This window comes from Nasonia vitripennis, chromosome 5 (genome assembly GCF_009193385.2).
Source record: "Nasonia vitripennis strain AsymCx chromosome 5, Nvit_psr_1.1, whole genome shotgun sequence".
In the NCBI taxonomy this organism is placed as follows: Eukaryota; Metazoa; Arthropoda; class Insecta; order Hymenoptera; family Pteromalidae; genus Nasonia; species Nasonia vitripennis.
This window is the reverse complement of record NC_045761.1, coordinates 20297175-20309982: the sequence shown is the minus strand read 5'-3', so window position 1 is coordinate 20309982 and position 12808 is coordinate 20297175. Positions and strand designations below refer to the sequence as shown.

Here is a 12808-nt window from a genome sequence, read left to right as displayed (position 1 = left end):
TTACAATTTTACTTAGTTCATTATGCATGCGCGAGCTCTTATAACATCGTTCGCGAGCGAATACAACGCGTTAATGTAATCAGCATGTATCTGTTAATGCTAATAGTATGTATTACTCGATATGTTTTACACCGTATTGATTCATACAACGCCGAAACGTAATTCAGCCGACTGAAACGTGCAAATATATGAATGTCGAAAAATCTGAAAAGCCTTATCTCCTCACCGTGAAATGTTCCGCCGAGGAGAAATCCTCGTCCAGGAAGACTCTGACCTTGTCGAAAAGCCGCAGTTCCTCCGAGGACATCAGCAGTCTGAAAAGAGGCGAAATTATCTCCAAACCAAAAACCCAAACATCATCATCATCATCCCCAACGTACACGATCCGCCCTTAATCCTCAATGTCATCGCAGCCGCACCTCTCGAAGGAAGTACATCATAGCTCTCGTCCCGATGAACAAAAGCCGACGTCCATATCCAGCCGCGCCTCGTTAATCCTCGCGCGCGCTTGCAACCCTTGATGCATATATTCGCGACCTCGAGCGGATTATGTATATTCCCGCGCCTACTTTTTATCCTATATATAGGTATATACAACGGCTCTTTGCGCGAGGCCGAAGTAATACACGGCGGCTGATACTGCGCTGCACGCGTGCGATGTTATATATCTATTTTTAATCGCGAGAGCCCCTCGACTATTTTCTCACCGCGTTTGTGTGTGTACTTTATTAAAACCGGCGTGTGCGTGTGATGCGTGTTGGGAGAGATGAATCGATTCGTTTTTTTGATTATAATTGATACGCGGTTTCGATTATGAACTCGTCTCGAGAGCTATACGCTTGGAATTTCTCGCGGAATAAAATTAGATGCCGTTTTGTGCGTGAGGTGAGCTATTCTCGGATGTATAGGATGATCACAATGGGGGAGCCTCGAGTCGAATCGTTGAAATATTCCTCGTCGGTGTTTTTATATACGTTGAAATTAAGGCGATTAATTAATTACCGCGTCATAAGAGCAAAGTCCCATTTTTCAGCCGATCGGTTTTCAATAAATAAATAATTTGCCGGTAATACGTCGATACACGCCGCGGTGAGCCAGTTTATTCGGAGCTGAAATAAAAACTCGGCCACAAATCAATTCGCCACGAGTGAGCTCTCTCGAGATACAGCCCAAGAACATATTTGCCCGCTAGGATCAATCGGGCATGAATCTCACTCTGAAAGTTCACGCTTACGATTAAAAATACACAAGCTAGCTTCTGTAGTTGCATATTTCTTTCTCAGCTCTAAAGCTCCTCAAAGGACGATAATTGCAAGTTTCCGCAAGTCGGAAATATAGCTCGAGTCAGACGCGCGAGTAGGATGTTTCTTGAATCCGACGGTCAACACAACGAATTAGTTCGCAGAGGCGCATCTCTTTGGACTCAAAGTATTAAAAAATTTTTCAAAAAAAAAGGAACAAGCAGGATCCCTATACATACCCACTCTCGAGTTACTCTTTCCCTCTTAGCTTCTTTTTTAATTGTTTTTCCTACACATCGCAAAGGACTTTGAAGTTCGGTACATTTTTGCCACAGCCAACACACTGTTATATACGGAAAACCTTTTCAGAAATACTGAGAGAGAGAGCTATACAAAGGGCGCGTGGAACAATGCGAGTGAGCTGCTCCGTATACATTATTACGCGCGGCGAGGAAAAATTCCAGGCGACGCGCAGCTCTTTATTACGCCGAGCGTATTTGCGTAGCTCGAAAATGAACGACGAGTGGGTCCCGGAGAAAATTACGTTTTTTCTGCTGTGGAAAGGGAAAAAAAGTGATTAAGCGCGTAAACGTTTGAAAAATTTAAATATCCTTGAAAATTTACCTACACACGCACGCAGACGCAATCTCTGAGCAACAAGATAAGCGATAAGAAAACGTCAGTTTGACGGACAACCACGACGGCCTAATCTACGGTGTGTGACAGTGACGGCGGCTGTTAAATCAATTTGGACACCCCGAAGGCGCGTATTCACGTAATCGCTGCGACAGCGCAATGCGCTGTTATCATCGTATACATATAGAGAAAGTTATATTTGCTTTTGTTTCTACGCCCCGGCCCGAGCGTGTCTAATTGAATTAGTTCAAGGAAAATAAGGCGCAGTCGCGGAAATTTGTTAATTAAAGGACGCGCGACTGCACGAGTATTCTTTAACTTTGCGCGAAGTGAGCTGCAGCTTTGGCTCGTTTGGGATAGTTAGTACAGATAGGTATCTTTGTAGCTGTAACGGCCGCTTTGGGAGGATTGAGAGGTTTTGACACGAAGATTGGTTGTAGATATGGATTTCGAAATGACGACGTTTATGGCTATTCTTCACGACAAACTCGTAAAATTAAATTGCATTGACGTCAATGTTTAATGTGTTTTGACGTAAAATTTGTAAGTAACGTTGTACGAGGATAATAGCAGATTTGAAAAACAATTTTCTTGTTTTGATCACGAAATCCATACAAGAACAGTATTTTATTTTCGCTCGATTTTGACTGCAGTTCATCAGAATTTCTACTTTGAAAAAAGTGCCTCAACGTACCTCACGAAGTCCTCGACGTGCCTCATACTCTCGGCATAATTTTTTCCTCCTACCTCCTGGCAATGTAGGGCGATGAACTTCGGATCGAGGCGCGATATGGTCTGGGAAATAACGCCGATAAAAGTTAATAATTAATTAGAGAGAACTAATCACACTTGATGGACAGTCTTCTGTTGTGTATCTGTAATAATATCACTACCCACCGATAAGAACTCTTCCGTCCATATTTTCAGCATGACACTCGGCTGAAACGAAAAAGATTTGAAAGCGTTTAATTGTGAGCTCTGCGATTTGAGCCGTAAAATATTTATGCGTTAATTATTATCAGAGGTAAAATGCTCTGAAGTCTCAATGACTGTTTTACGTCGGACTACTCAATACGCGATTTGTCTAATATTTAATGGGAATCTCTCGAGAATTCAGGTCGTAAAGTTTAGTTTTAAATTAAACTCCCGATTTACGAGCAATTCGATCTACTTTTACGGGCGCGGCTATTCCGTCTTCTATATACGAGCAAACGGTTGTCTTCGAGTGTAAAAGTTAGCGTAACAGTTTCATAAAATAATCGCATTACGAACGAAGTACGTAATGCGAAAATGTTAGTGTAATTTGAATAAAGTGAAATTTGTCCGCAATATCATGCAGCTTTTTCAGTAAAATTGCTTTTAGAGCTCACAGTCATGAGATTTGAAGGCCGGAAAAGGATTATGCGCTTTTTCCATTAGCTCTGTAAAAATAAGTCGTGATGAATAAAGTGATTCTAATTTTACGCTTTCAAAAAATAGATTATAAAATTGTTTTTACGTAAAAAATCGAAATCCAGCTAAACGGGGAAAAGTATAGTCATTAATTTTAAAAAATACGAAGAAAATGATAAAAAGAAGTGACTTGCAAGCCTATAACGATCCACGTTTTTACATACTCCTTTCACGGGCTGTAAAGTTGCAGAAAAGCTCTTCACTTTGCGAAAAACAATTCGCGAAGAAACCTTTTATGTTCTACGCTCTAACGCACTTCCTTAAATGTGTATTGTTACGGCAGCACTTTTATCTCTGCAGCTTTCCGTTTAATCACATGTTTAAATATTATTTCATCCGACAGATCCAGAAATAATTTCGAAACCAACCCGAAGACAATTGAAAGCTCGTACAAACTCAATATTAACCGATTCATCGATAAACCGCAATCCACTGCAGGTTCGCGGTTCACCGCATATGCGCAAAATTGTAAATCTATTCAGCAGCCGATTCCGCAATCAGGCAGTTTCGGCTCGCTTCAAAAACTAAAATCTCCGATTTTCTCCACAGCTCAGTTTTCACGACAGGAAAAAAATACAGTGTAACTCAAACCTATAGCGAAGCTCCTTCCTCTGCTTTTTTACGACGGCAGTCACGAAAGTTATTCACATCAAATTTTATATCCCCGACTTTTTCACCGTTGAAAATCTCATTTCTCTCCGGAGAATTCGTGTAAAACGTTCCCCGGCGTAAAGCTCGCGTATAGGGCGCGTTAAAAGGGCATTTTCAACGCGGCTGACCAAAAAGGTAGGAATAAGAGGCAATCAAGGCGAAAACTCACCTCCTCGAAGATGCTGCCGACGTTGGCGGTGATGAGCAGAAAGGGAACGCCATCTGATGACATTTTCGCGGCGACGCTCCTTTGCAGGCGCGTTTCCGCTCACGTAGCCAAACGCAACCGGTCTGAAATTAAAAAAAAAGTTGCTGGTGTGATTTTTGATGCATCGTGTGTATTTGATTATTGTTTGTGTATATTATTCGATTACGATTTAGGGGGAATAGTAATAATATTGTATATGTATTGTTATGAGAGGGTTGGAAGGAAATATATTTTTGAAGCAAATTATTATAACGAACCATTCGATGTACTGATTGATATTTTAAACGAACGATGGAAAAAATAATAACAGCCGAATGATTGACGGCGTTTTAAATGTAACGAAATACGAAAGAGCTGCGTCGAAGCTAAAAAAGAACCGTCACAACAAATAGTTACTCAATGATACTCGCGGGAAACTCGTGTGTTGTGATTTTTATAACTGAACTGCATTATATTCAAAAACCTTTATAACAGATAAAAGTCGCTTTGAACAAATTAAGATAATATATATATCTCGTAATTGAAGCGAGCGGTGCATAAATTAATAAATATGTTGGGCTTAAAATTCAAGCTGATCGATGCTCGTCGACCGGTATAAATTATAAAATATAATTCATTCAAAATTGAAGCTTATTAGAGTAAAATTCCTTTTCTCTATAAAGCTCTAATTACAAACGTGTAAAAGTATAAAAAGAACATATTACAAATAAAAAGCAGTAGTGCTACACCAGTTTTCAGTCAGACATGCCCTCTTTTTCCACCCATATACGTATAGTGAACCAGTCGATATCGTGGCCCAAAAACTTCGAAATTGCATCCATCAATCTCGATCATTGCACCCGTGCATAAAAGTCAGAGAAAAAACAGCAGATACTCGATGTACACGTCATTCCGTCCGACATGCTCCTCCTGGCATCTCTGACGCTACAGGAACTTTTTGCAACTTACTCGAGTCTTCTCCATCCGGACTCGGAGAAAACTTCCCGGCCACTGGTCAAAGAGAGAGAAAAGCTATTTCGGTGTATCAGACATCCTCGAGAGAAGGAATAAAATATGAAAGCCCGAGCCAGTAATGCATGTTTATCGCTATAGGAATGCAATATCGGTGTAAAATTACGTACACTGTATTATACGCGAAAGTTCCGAGGTTATGCATACGCATTATTAAACTCGAGAAAAAAGTTTCTCGAGAGGAAAAAAATTCGACATCCTCGATAATGCAGCCTCGAGGCGTAATCCACTAAATTTTCGAGGAACACGTGCAACCAACAAACAACGAGCCTCAATAAAGCAGAAAACCTTGGCAGCAGCCCTTAAAGCTCGCCGGAGGAAAAAAAAGAGAAACAGTGCGGCTCTTTAAAACTGACAGGCTAAAAGCTCCGGACCTCGAGTAGCGTATACACACAGACACATATACACGATGCCCTCTGGAGTGTGGAGGAGCTCCCAGCTCGCGGATGAAGAGCCGGAGATAATGATTGCAACATTTAAAAGGTGCATGCACTTTTCGCCGGTTCTTTTTTGCGAGCGACTGTTTGGAAAATATATTATGTACATACGTATTCCAGCGTGTGCACAGCGTTTGCAGGGATTTGTTGTGGTGGCGAATTGGATTATCGTGTGGGAGGCGTTCTAATGCTCTCGAAGCTGCAAGCTCTCGCACGTCGTGTTTTTGTCAAATTTTCAGATTAGAAAACACGAGCTTGAATGAGCATTTGTGTATATTTTTTATGCAGAGGGAAAATTGTGATTACACTGGCAAAAGATCGTTACACGACTGTTAAAATAATGCGAACGATTAATTTCCACTTTAAGCGCAATTATTTTGATGAAATTTTACTCATTTTCGTACGAGGAAAAAAAACAATGTTATCGGCTGCCAAGTTTGAAGCGAAAATATTTTAATCAGGTGTCGATAAACCGAATGTCTTAATATAGTATAATTGGAAAACGTAAGCACAATCTGAAAATTTTCGTGAAATTTTCATGACGACGATTCTCGTCCGTAACAGTTATACGAGGAAATAAAAGATTTTCGAGCTTTCGATAGACGAGGTAATCGGCTTTTCTTTCGGTTTTATATCCCTTCATCGGTACAGCCTTGTACCGAAAAGTGATCAAACTCAATTGCGTTGTTTCTGTCGCAAAATTAATTCGCAAAACTAATCCAAGTCCTGCAAAGGAGCAAAAAATAGAACTAATGCACTCAACGAGAGCGGAAAATCGTTCTTAACCCCAGAATGCTTATGAAGCGTGTGTAACGCAGCCTCGGAACAATGTTTGAATATTGATTTATTCACTCTATTTTTATTTTAAAAACAACCTAGTCCCACATCCCTGAACAATCGACTCTCTTTATCACACGAAATCCGATGTTTACAACATTATCAAAAACAATTGTTCAACGTCACTATACTATCGTCGAAACAGTGATTCAGAAAATCCTTCCCAAAACAGTCTCACTCGTACACTCGGACGATAACAGCCTAATCCCCTCCCCAAAAATGATTCACAGCCTCGCACTCTGTCAATACCTCTGACAATCTTCCAAACACGCTATAACCACTGGCCCACGGCCCATCACGAAAATTTAAAAATAACCATCATCATCACTCACTTACATCCGTAGCTCACTTGCTCGAAGGAAAGAAAAAAGCAGAATCAAAAAATCACCTCCACGGGAAGACTGCTCCGTATTCACACCCACGCAATCTCGGCCTCTCCCGAAAAGCTTCTTTCCAGAGAAGAAGCCGCCGCTCCTCTTACATCCGAGTACAACTGCTCTTCGTTACATGAATAAAGCAGAAGTAGCAACAGCAGCAGCAGCTGCAGCCGACGACGTGTGCGCATGCACGCACGCGGCTGCGCGCGCGCATCGCGTGGCGCACATGTATACACACCGAGAGCCAGAGAGAGAGAGAGAGAGAGAGAGAGAGAGAGAGAGAGAGAGAGAGAGAGAGAGAGAGAGAGAGAGAGAGAGAGAGAGAGAGAGAGAGAGAGAGAGAGAGAGAGAGAGAGAGAGAGAGAGAGAGAGGAGGATCTTATCTCTCATTCCCTCCGAAGAGCCGACGCTTATTAATATAATATTAACGCGCCGTCTGCTACGGCACCGTCGCGATTTCAGAATTTAAAAACTTCCTCTTCTTCTTCTTTTTCAAAAAAATAAATCCAAGTGTCGAGTGACTTGCGATCACTCCGAAAAATTAATAAGCTCGCGCGACTTCCGCACAGCAAGCTCCGAATCGAATTACACGCACACGCACACATCCGATGTATATGTGTATGTGTATACCGATCAGAGAGAGAGAGAGAGAGAGAGAGAAAGAGAGAGAGAGAGAGAGAGAGAGAGAGAGAGAGAGAGAGAGAGAGAGAGAGAGAGAGAGAGACTTTCCGGCGCGATCCGAGTGCTCCGCTTGCGTGCGCGGTGTAAATATATCCCTGCGCGCGCTCTTTCTCTCTCTCTCTCTCTCTCTCTCTTTCTCTCTCTCTCTCTCTCTCTTTCTCTCTCTCTGCGTCTACTCTGTGTGTATATCGGCGTCGAGCGAGTGAGTGAGTAGTGGCCACGCCTACAGCGGACGTCAATAGGCAGTGCTGTAGACCAGTGCCGGAGGTGCCACGTGCACGAGTTCTCTGTTGTTGTACATGTATACCCCATGTATTGCTCCTCTTCGGTGGATTACCGGAGGAATCAATTTTGTTTCAAATTCGAGCTTGCGGGAGCTTTTCACGAGAGAGAAGACGATTATGGGAGAGAATTTTACCCGAGGATAGCGTGTAATTGCCTCTCTAGCGTTTTATTGTAATGATCGCGTAATATCGAAAACGGGAGCTCGATTTTTCGCTAATGCGTAGGTGCGACGAGCTTTGCTGTAACGAACCTTGTTCGCGTGGAAGCTTATGTATACGCCTGACGTAATACCGGGTTCTCGATTTTAATTACAACGCGTTTGAGCGATGATGCGCGACACTCGTTGGGAAACAGAGATAGACGGCGTAAATTTTGGTGTTACCTTGAGGCTTTACTAGACTGAGGAATATATAAGCTCGTATAAGTGAATCTGGGTCTATCTGACGCGAACGAAAGTCATTAGGATTCTACATATCAATTAAAATAATACATAGCGTGGCATTGGTGTCATCGACGTCAGAATTTAATCAAACAGATATATACCTGCTTTCGAAATACCGCGCGACGATTATATCCACATTTCGAGAGAAACCTCGATTAAATCTCAGCTGACAAAACGTGATGCAAACTATACATAATACTACTGCATCGGTGTTTTTTGGCCGAGTAAAAAAAAAACCAGCACGTGCGCACGTCCGATAATTCGTGTTTTCGCGCGTATGAATCACAATGTTCTATAGATAAAATGTACACAGTACATACAGCGAATTACGCAAATCTCGAGCTATTAATCAGCCGCCAGGTTTGACTGCGTGTGTCGCTGCCGCTATAATATCGAAAATCAATGAGAAAGCAAATACGACGTGCTTCGGCATCTTCGATATTTCTTGATCGAAACTCGACAGACACATTTTTCGAAAAATGAAATATCGATCTTGTACTGCACCTTCGCGTGGAAATAGCGCGCAAAAATATTTTAAATGAAACTCTCGCGCTTATAAAAGACCAGTGTTGTGTGTGTTATATATATATATATATATATATATATATATATATATATATATATATATATATATACACACACGTGAACGCGAGCTGTGTGTGAATTGTGCTTGATGGTCTATTGTAGCCATTATGTCTGTGATGTCAGCAAAAGCTGTTTCGACCTGATAGTCGCGTGTATTATTATTATTATTATTATTATTATTATTATTATTATTATTATATACAACGTTCTCCATTGTCGTCACTATTCGTGTGCACCTACACAAAATCATAAGAATTGGCTCCAGAACAGCGCGATTTCACAAACGTCATTTAAAAAAAATAAAATCTCGACGCGCAACGAAAGAAAGCTCCATAAGAGTACCAACTATTTTATGGAGTTGTAGCACACGGATCTCTCTCTCTCTCTCTCTCTCTCTCTCTCGAGATTTATTTTTAGACCGTCGAATTTATTTGTCCAAGCGAAACCTCGTGCGTTCGCGCACGCGGATCCGATCGAAGGTAAATATCATTAGATATGCGGGATATCGTCGCGTTGGGCTTATTATTCGAGAGAGCTACAGAGAGAGGTCGCAATCGTGACGATGACCACTTAATTTTCTATTTTAAACGAGAAACTCGCGTGACTCGCTTCACGTATATCGAATTTTCGGAAGCTGACACAGGAAGCTACTATTTACACACTGCGATAAGATTGACCGCCTGATTACTTCGCGCTCATATGTCTGTGTATGTATAGCTGTATTTATATACACAAACGCAAGAAAGGGTATCTCGCTCGTCCTTGGCTGGATTTACATTTTATTTTCATTCAATTGACATTGGCGCGAGAGACTTAGTCGGCCAGCTGCTGCATGACAATCGTCGGCTAAAAAGGGACTTTTTTCTTGAGCCGCTGCAGCAGTGTAAAGTGTATTGCCTGGAGCGCAATTGATGCTTTGACAGCGCGAAACTGATGTTGGAAGAGTCACTACGCGTTTGTGTGTCTTGATTTTTTTTTTCTAGAGCGAGGTGAAGCATTTTTTTTTTTGCAAACATGTCTTGACGGAATTCGTTTGCATTTCTCTACTCGGAAAAGTTAGGGGAAAATACGACGCGACGAAAGTTTTATGTGGGCCATGTATAGATATATAAGGGATTTCTATGATTCCGCGTATTCAATTTGCATAAAGCAAACAGTTTTTAAATCAAATATCTTCAGAGTGAGAGATAAGAAAATCCAATTTGCATGTGCTTTTACAATCAATATTTTTTTATCCTCCATAAAGACAAACATACAGCTTGTACCACTTTTTGCCTGCAGTCTCTGCATATAGCTGCAGCTGCTGTGTATTAAAAAAACAATGTATAATCTATATACCTTGAAATAAAAAAAAAGTACAAAAGCGACGTCGACTAATCTAATTAAAAACACCGAGACGTACACTCGCTGTGTATATCAAGTAGCGAGACAGATCAATATCTCCGTGTTATGTTCAATTCACATTCGACAGATTGGCCTCTATTTTTCCGAAAGTCGTAAAATACCAAGAGGGTCGAGAATGATTTTCCACGACCATTTTGTGTTTAAAAAATTCATCGTTGCCAGAAAAAAAAACAAGGCCGAAATGAATTTACCCGAGAGAGCTAGAGCGAGTTTTAATTCATCCTCCACAGACGCAGGCGAATCGTGCGTTTTTATCGGACAGGCAAATTAAAATTTTTACCGTAGCCGCCCGCTCGCTTACTTTTTTTTTTGCAGCAACAAGTTTAATTAAAGTTAGACACCCGCTATGTATACCGAGAGCAGGAGCCGTTCGACTAGAAACTCTATCCTAAAACAGATTATACGCGCGCGTGCGCGCGCATCCGGCAATTATAAAATTGACACTTAATTATCTGTCCCGAGAGTTCTAAAATTTTCGTATCTATACTCTATACTTTGTCAAATTTTTATAACAGCGTTCGGTTATCTCACCGAGCGATAGCGCGCGAGTATCGCAGTGCGAGCCTGAAATTTGAATGTGTCGACGAGGTACGATATAATGCAGCTCGTGAATATTCTATCGTATTCCATTATGCATTAAAATATGAGAAAACGCATAATGTTTACTCTAAAGCCGATACAATCAGCTCGGCTATATCGATCATACCCGATGAAATTTTACATTTTTCTGTGAATGAAAATCCTATAATATAAATATATAAAGTCTGACGCACACGTACACCTACAAACCTGAGCTCTATCGATCAATATTACTTCGAAGTACCAGTACTGAGAACAACGCACTACATTCGCTTCGACAATCAATAAAATTGTCCCACGAGCTAATCCCAGCGCACACCTCTCGCAGACGTACAAAACTAAAACACACAAAGATTTCTCCGAATCCACGCGATCGCCAACGAATAATTCTCGCCCCGATCGCGCGCACAATGTTTCGCTAATCGACGGTGAAAGAATTCCAATTACAGCCGAGAAGAGTTTCTCGCATTGTTACTCACACACACACACACACACACACACACACACACACACACACACACTCACACACTCACGGCAATTCTCCGCACGACTGAGCGCCGCTGCGAATTGTATCATAAATCGTCGTGGCTGCAGCGGCGTTTACCCTATAACGCAGTGGTGTATCGGCTAAATATACCCAGTCCTTGAGTAGGTGTCGGTACAATAAGAGATTCGTGTAATTTTTTCTTCGATAAAGAGAAGAGACTCTCGGATACGAATCTACACGGCGCGATATCTCTGCACCTTCGCGGAATGAGTGATTTTTTATCAATTATAAATCAAAGAGTCGCGTCATGGTGGATTCGTCACACCAAGCTTTTAATGGAAAAAGTTGCTCTGTATAGGTATGTACGTTATCGCGGATCTGGTTTATCAGCGCGAGCCGAGAGTTTTTCGAGCGATATGCGCGATGCGTGTATACACGGGCTTGTAAAGCTTCTTCTTTTTTTTTACTATTTTCGGGTTTTATCTTGATTGCGTGGCTGATTCCTTCAACGAGATACGATGTGTATACTTCCAGTAATGGTATATAGCGTCGCTTGTTAAATATTAACGCTGAGGTACAGGAATATACCGTTGCTCGAAAGCTCTACGTGAATTTCTCAATGAAAAATGTATTTCGACAGTTGAAATTTCGATTTTCCTGTTCTCCTTATATTTTTGCTCGAAAAATGCGTATGGCGCGATCGAGTTTCAGTCCAAGTAGTCTATGCGCTTATCAATTTAGGCTACGCAAACTTTTCTCGCCTAAGCTCGTAGCTAACCTTCAAAAGTTTTCTATAAAACCGCTATAGTTTTCCAGCTATTCGCCCGAGAATTCCAACTATTCCAACTATTTTTGCGTATATCTATACCTCGAGCGCGAGCAACAGTTGCTAATTATTTATACGCTCATTTTTTATTAACAAAGTGCATCAACACAGAGTCGGATCTACCCGAGTGTTTTTGTTTACCGCAAGCTCACACTTGACAAAATACACACGTTTCCTCGTACTCGTAAAGTAAAAATAAAGTTTCCTCACCCGCAAGAGCGCAAGTGTATTTACAAATAAAGTACGACAACTATTTCCCACGTCTAACCTCAAAAATACCCAGCGCACTGCAAGCTTGAACGCAAAAGCTCTCACCATAACAAAAGCTCCGAAGTCTCGAGACCTTCTACACCAGTCCCCCTCTCGACTCTCGCAGTCCAAACAAAAAAGCTCCGAAAAAGCTCCGTCAAACACAATGACAACCTACCGCAAGCTCTCTGCAACTGTCTTCCCGTGGAAGCTCCCAGCCCTTCACAGTCGCTGTCCTCTCGCCTTCGTCAGGGCGATTCTCGCTAAGCTGGACTCACACATCGCGGCGACAACAAACTCTAAACTTGGCGCAGATACGAAACACGCCCACGACGTTGGGGATCGCGCGCGTGGTGCATCCGGAGCGACGACTCCGTCGGAACTGAGGAGGCGCGCGTCGCCGGGGCGCTGAACGCCCGC

General features: G+C 41.8%; 1 protein-coding gene across 12 annotated transcripts in view; it reads right to left on the bottom strand.

The window, feature by feature from the left end:
- The window catches only part of LOC100117462 (inositol polyphosphate-5-phosphatase A), a 44440-nt gene that overhangs the window by 13551 nt on the left and 18081 nt on the right, over positions 1-12808 (bottom strand). For 4 of the 12 annotated variants that reach the window (XM_032600983.1, XM_003424769.5, XM_032600982.1 and 1 more), the window contains exons 2-5: positions 4150-4271; positions 2775-2816; positions 2572-2672; positions 227-314 (exon numbers count right to left, since the gene is read on the bottom strand). In XM_032600983.1, the coding sequence (XP_032456874.1) occupies positions 227-314; positions 2572-2672; positions 2775-2816; positions 4150-4212 (294 nt within the window). In that variant the 5' untranslated portion in view covers positions 4213-4271. Of the gene's footprint in view, positions 1-226; positions 315-380; positions 2673-2774; positions 2817-4149; positions 4272-6809; positions 6834-6861; positions 7042-12566; positions 12785-12808 lie in introns of those variants that run through there. The other 8 variants (XM_016985825.3, XM_031931138.2, XM_016985828.3 and 5 more) reach the window with 5 other exon arrangements.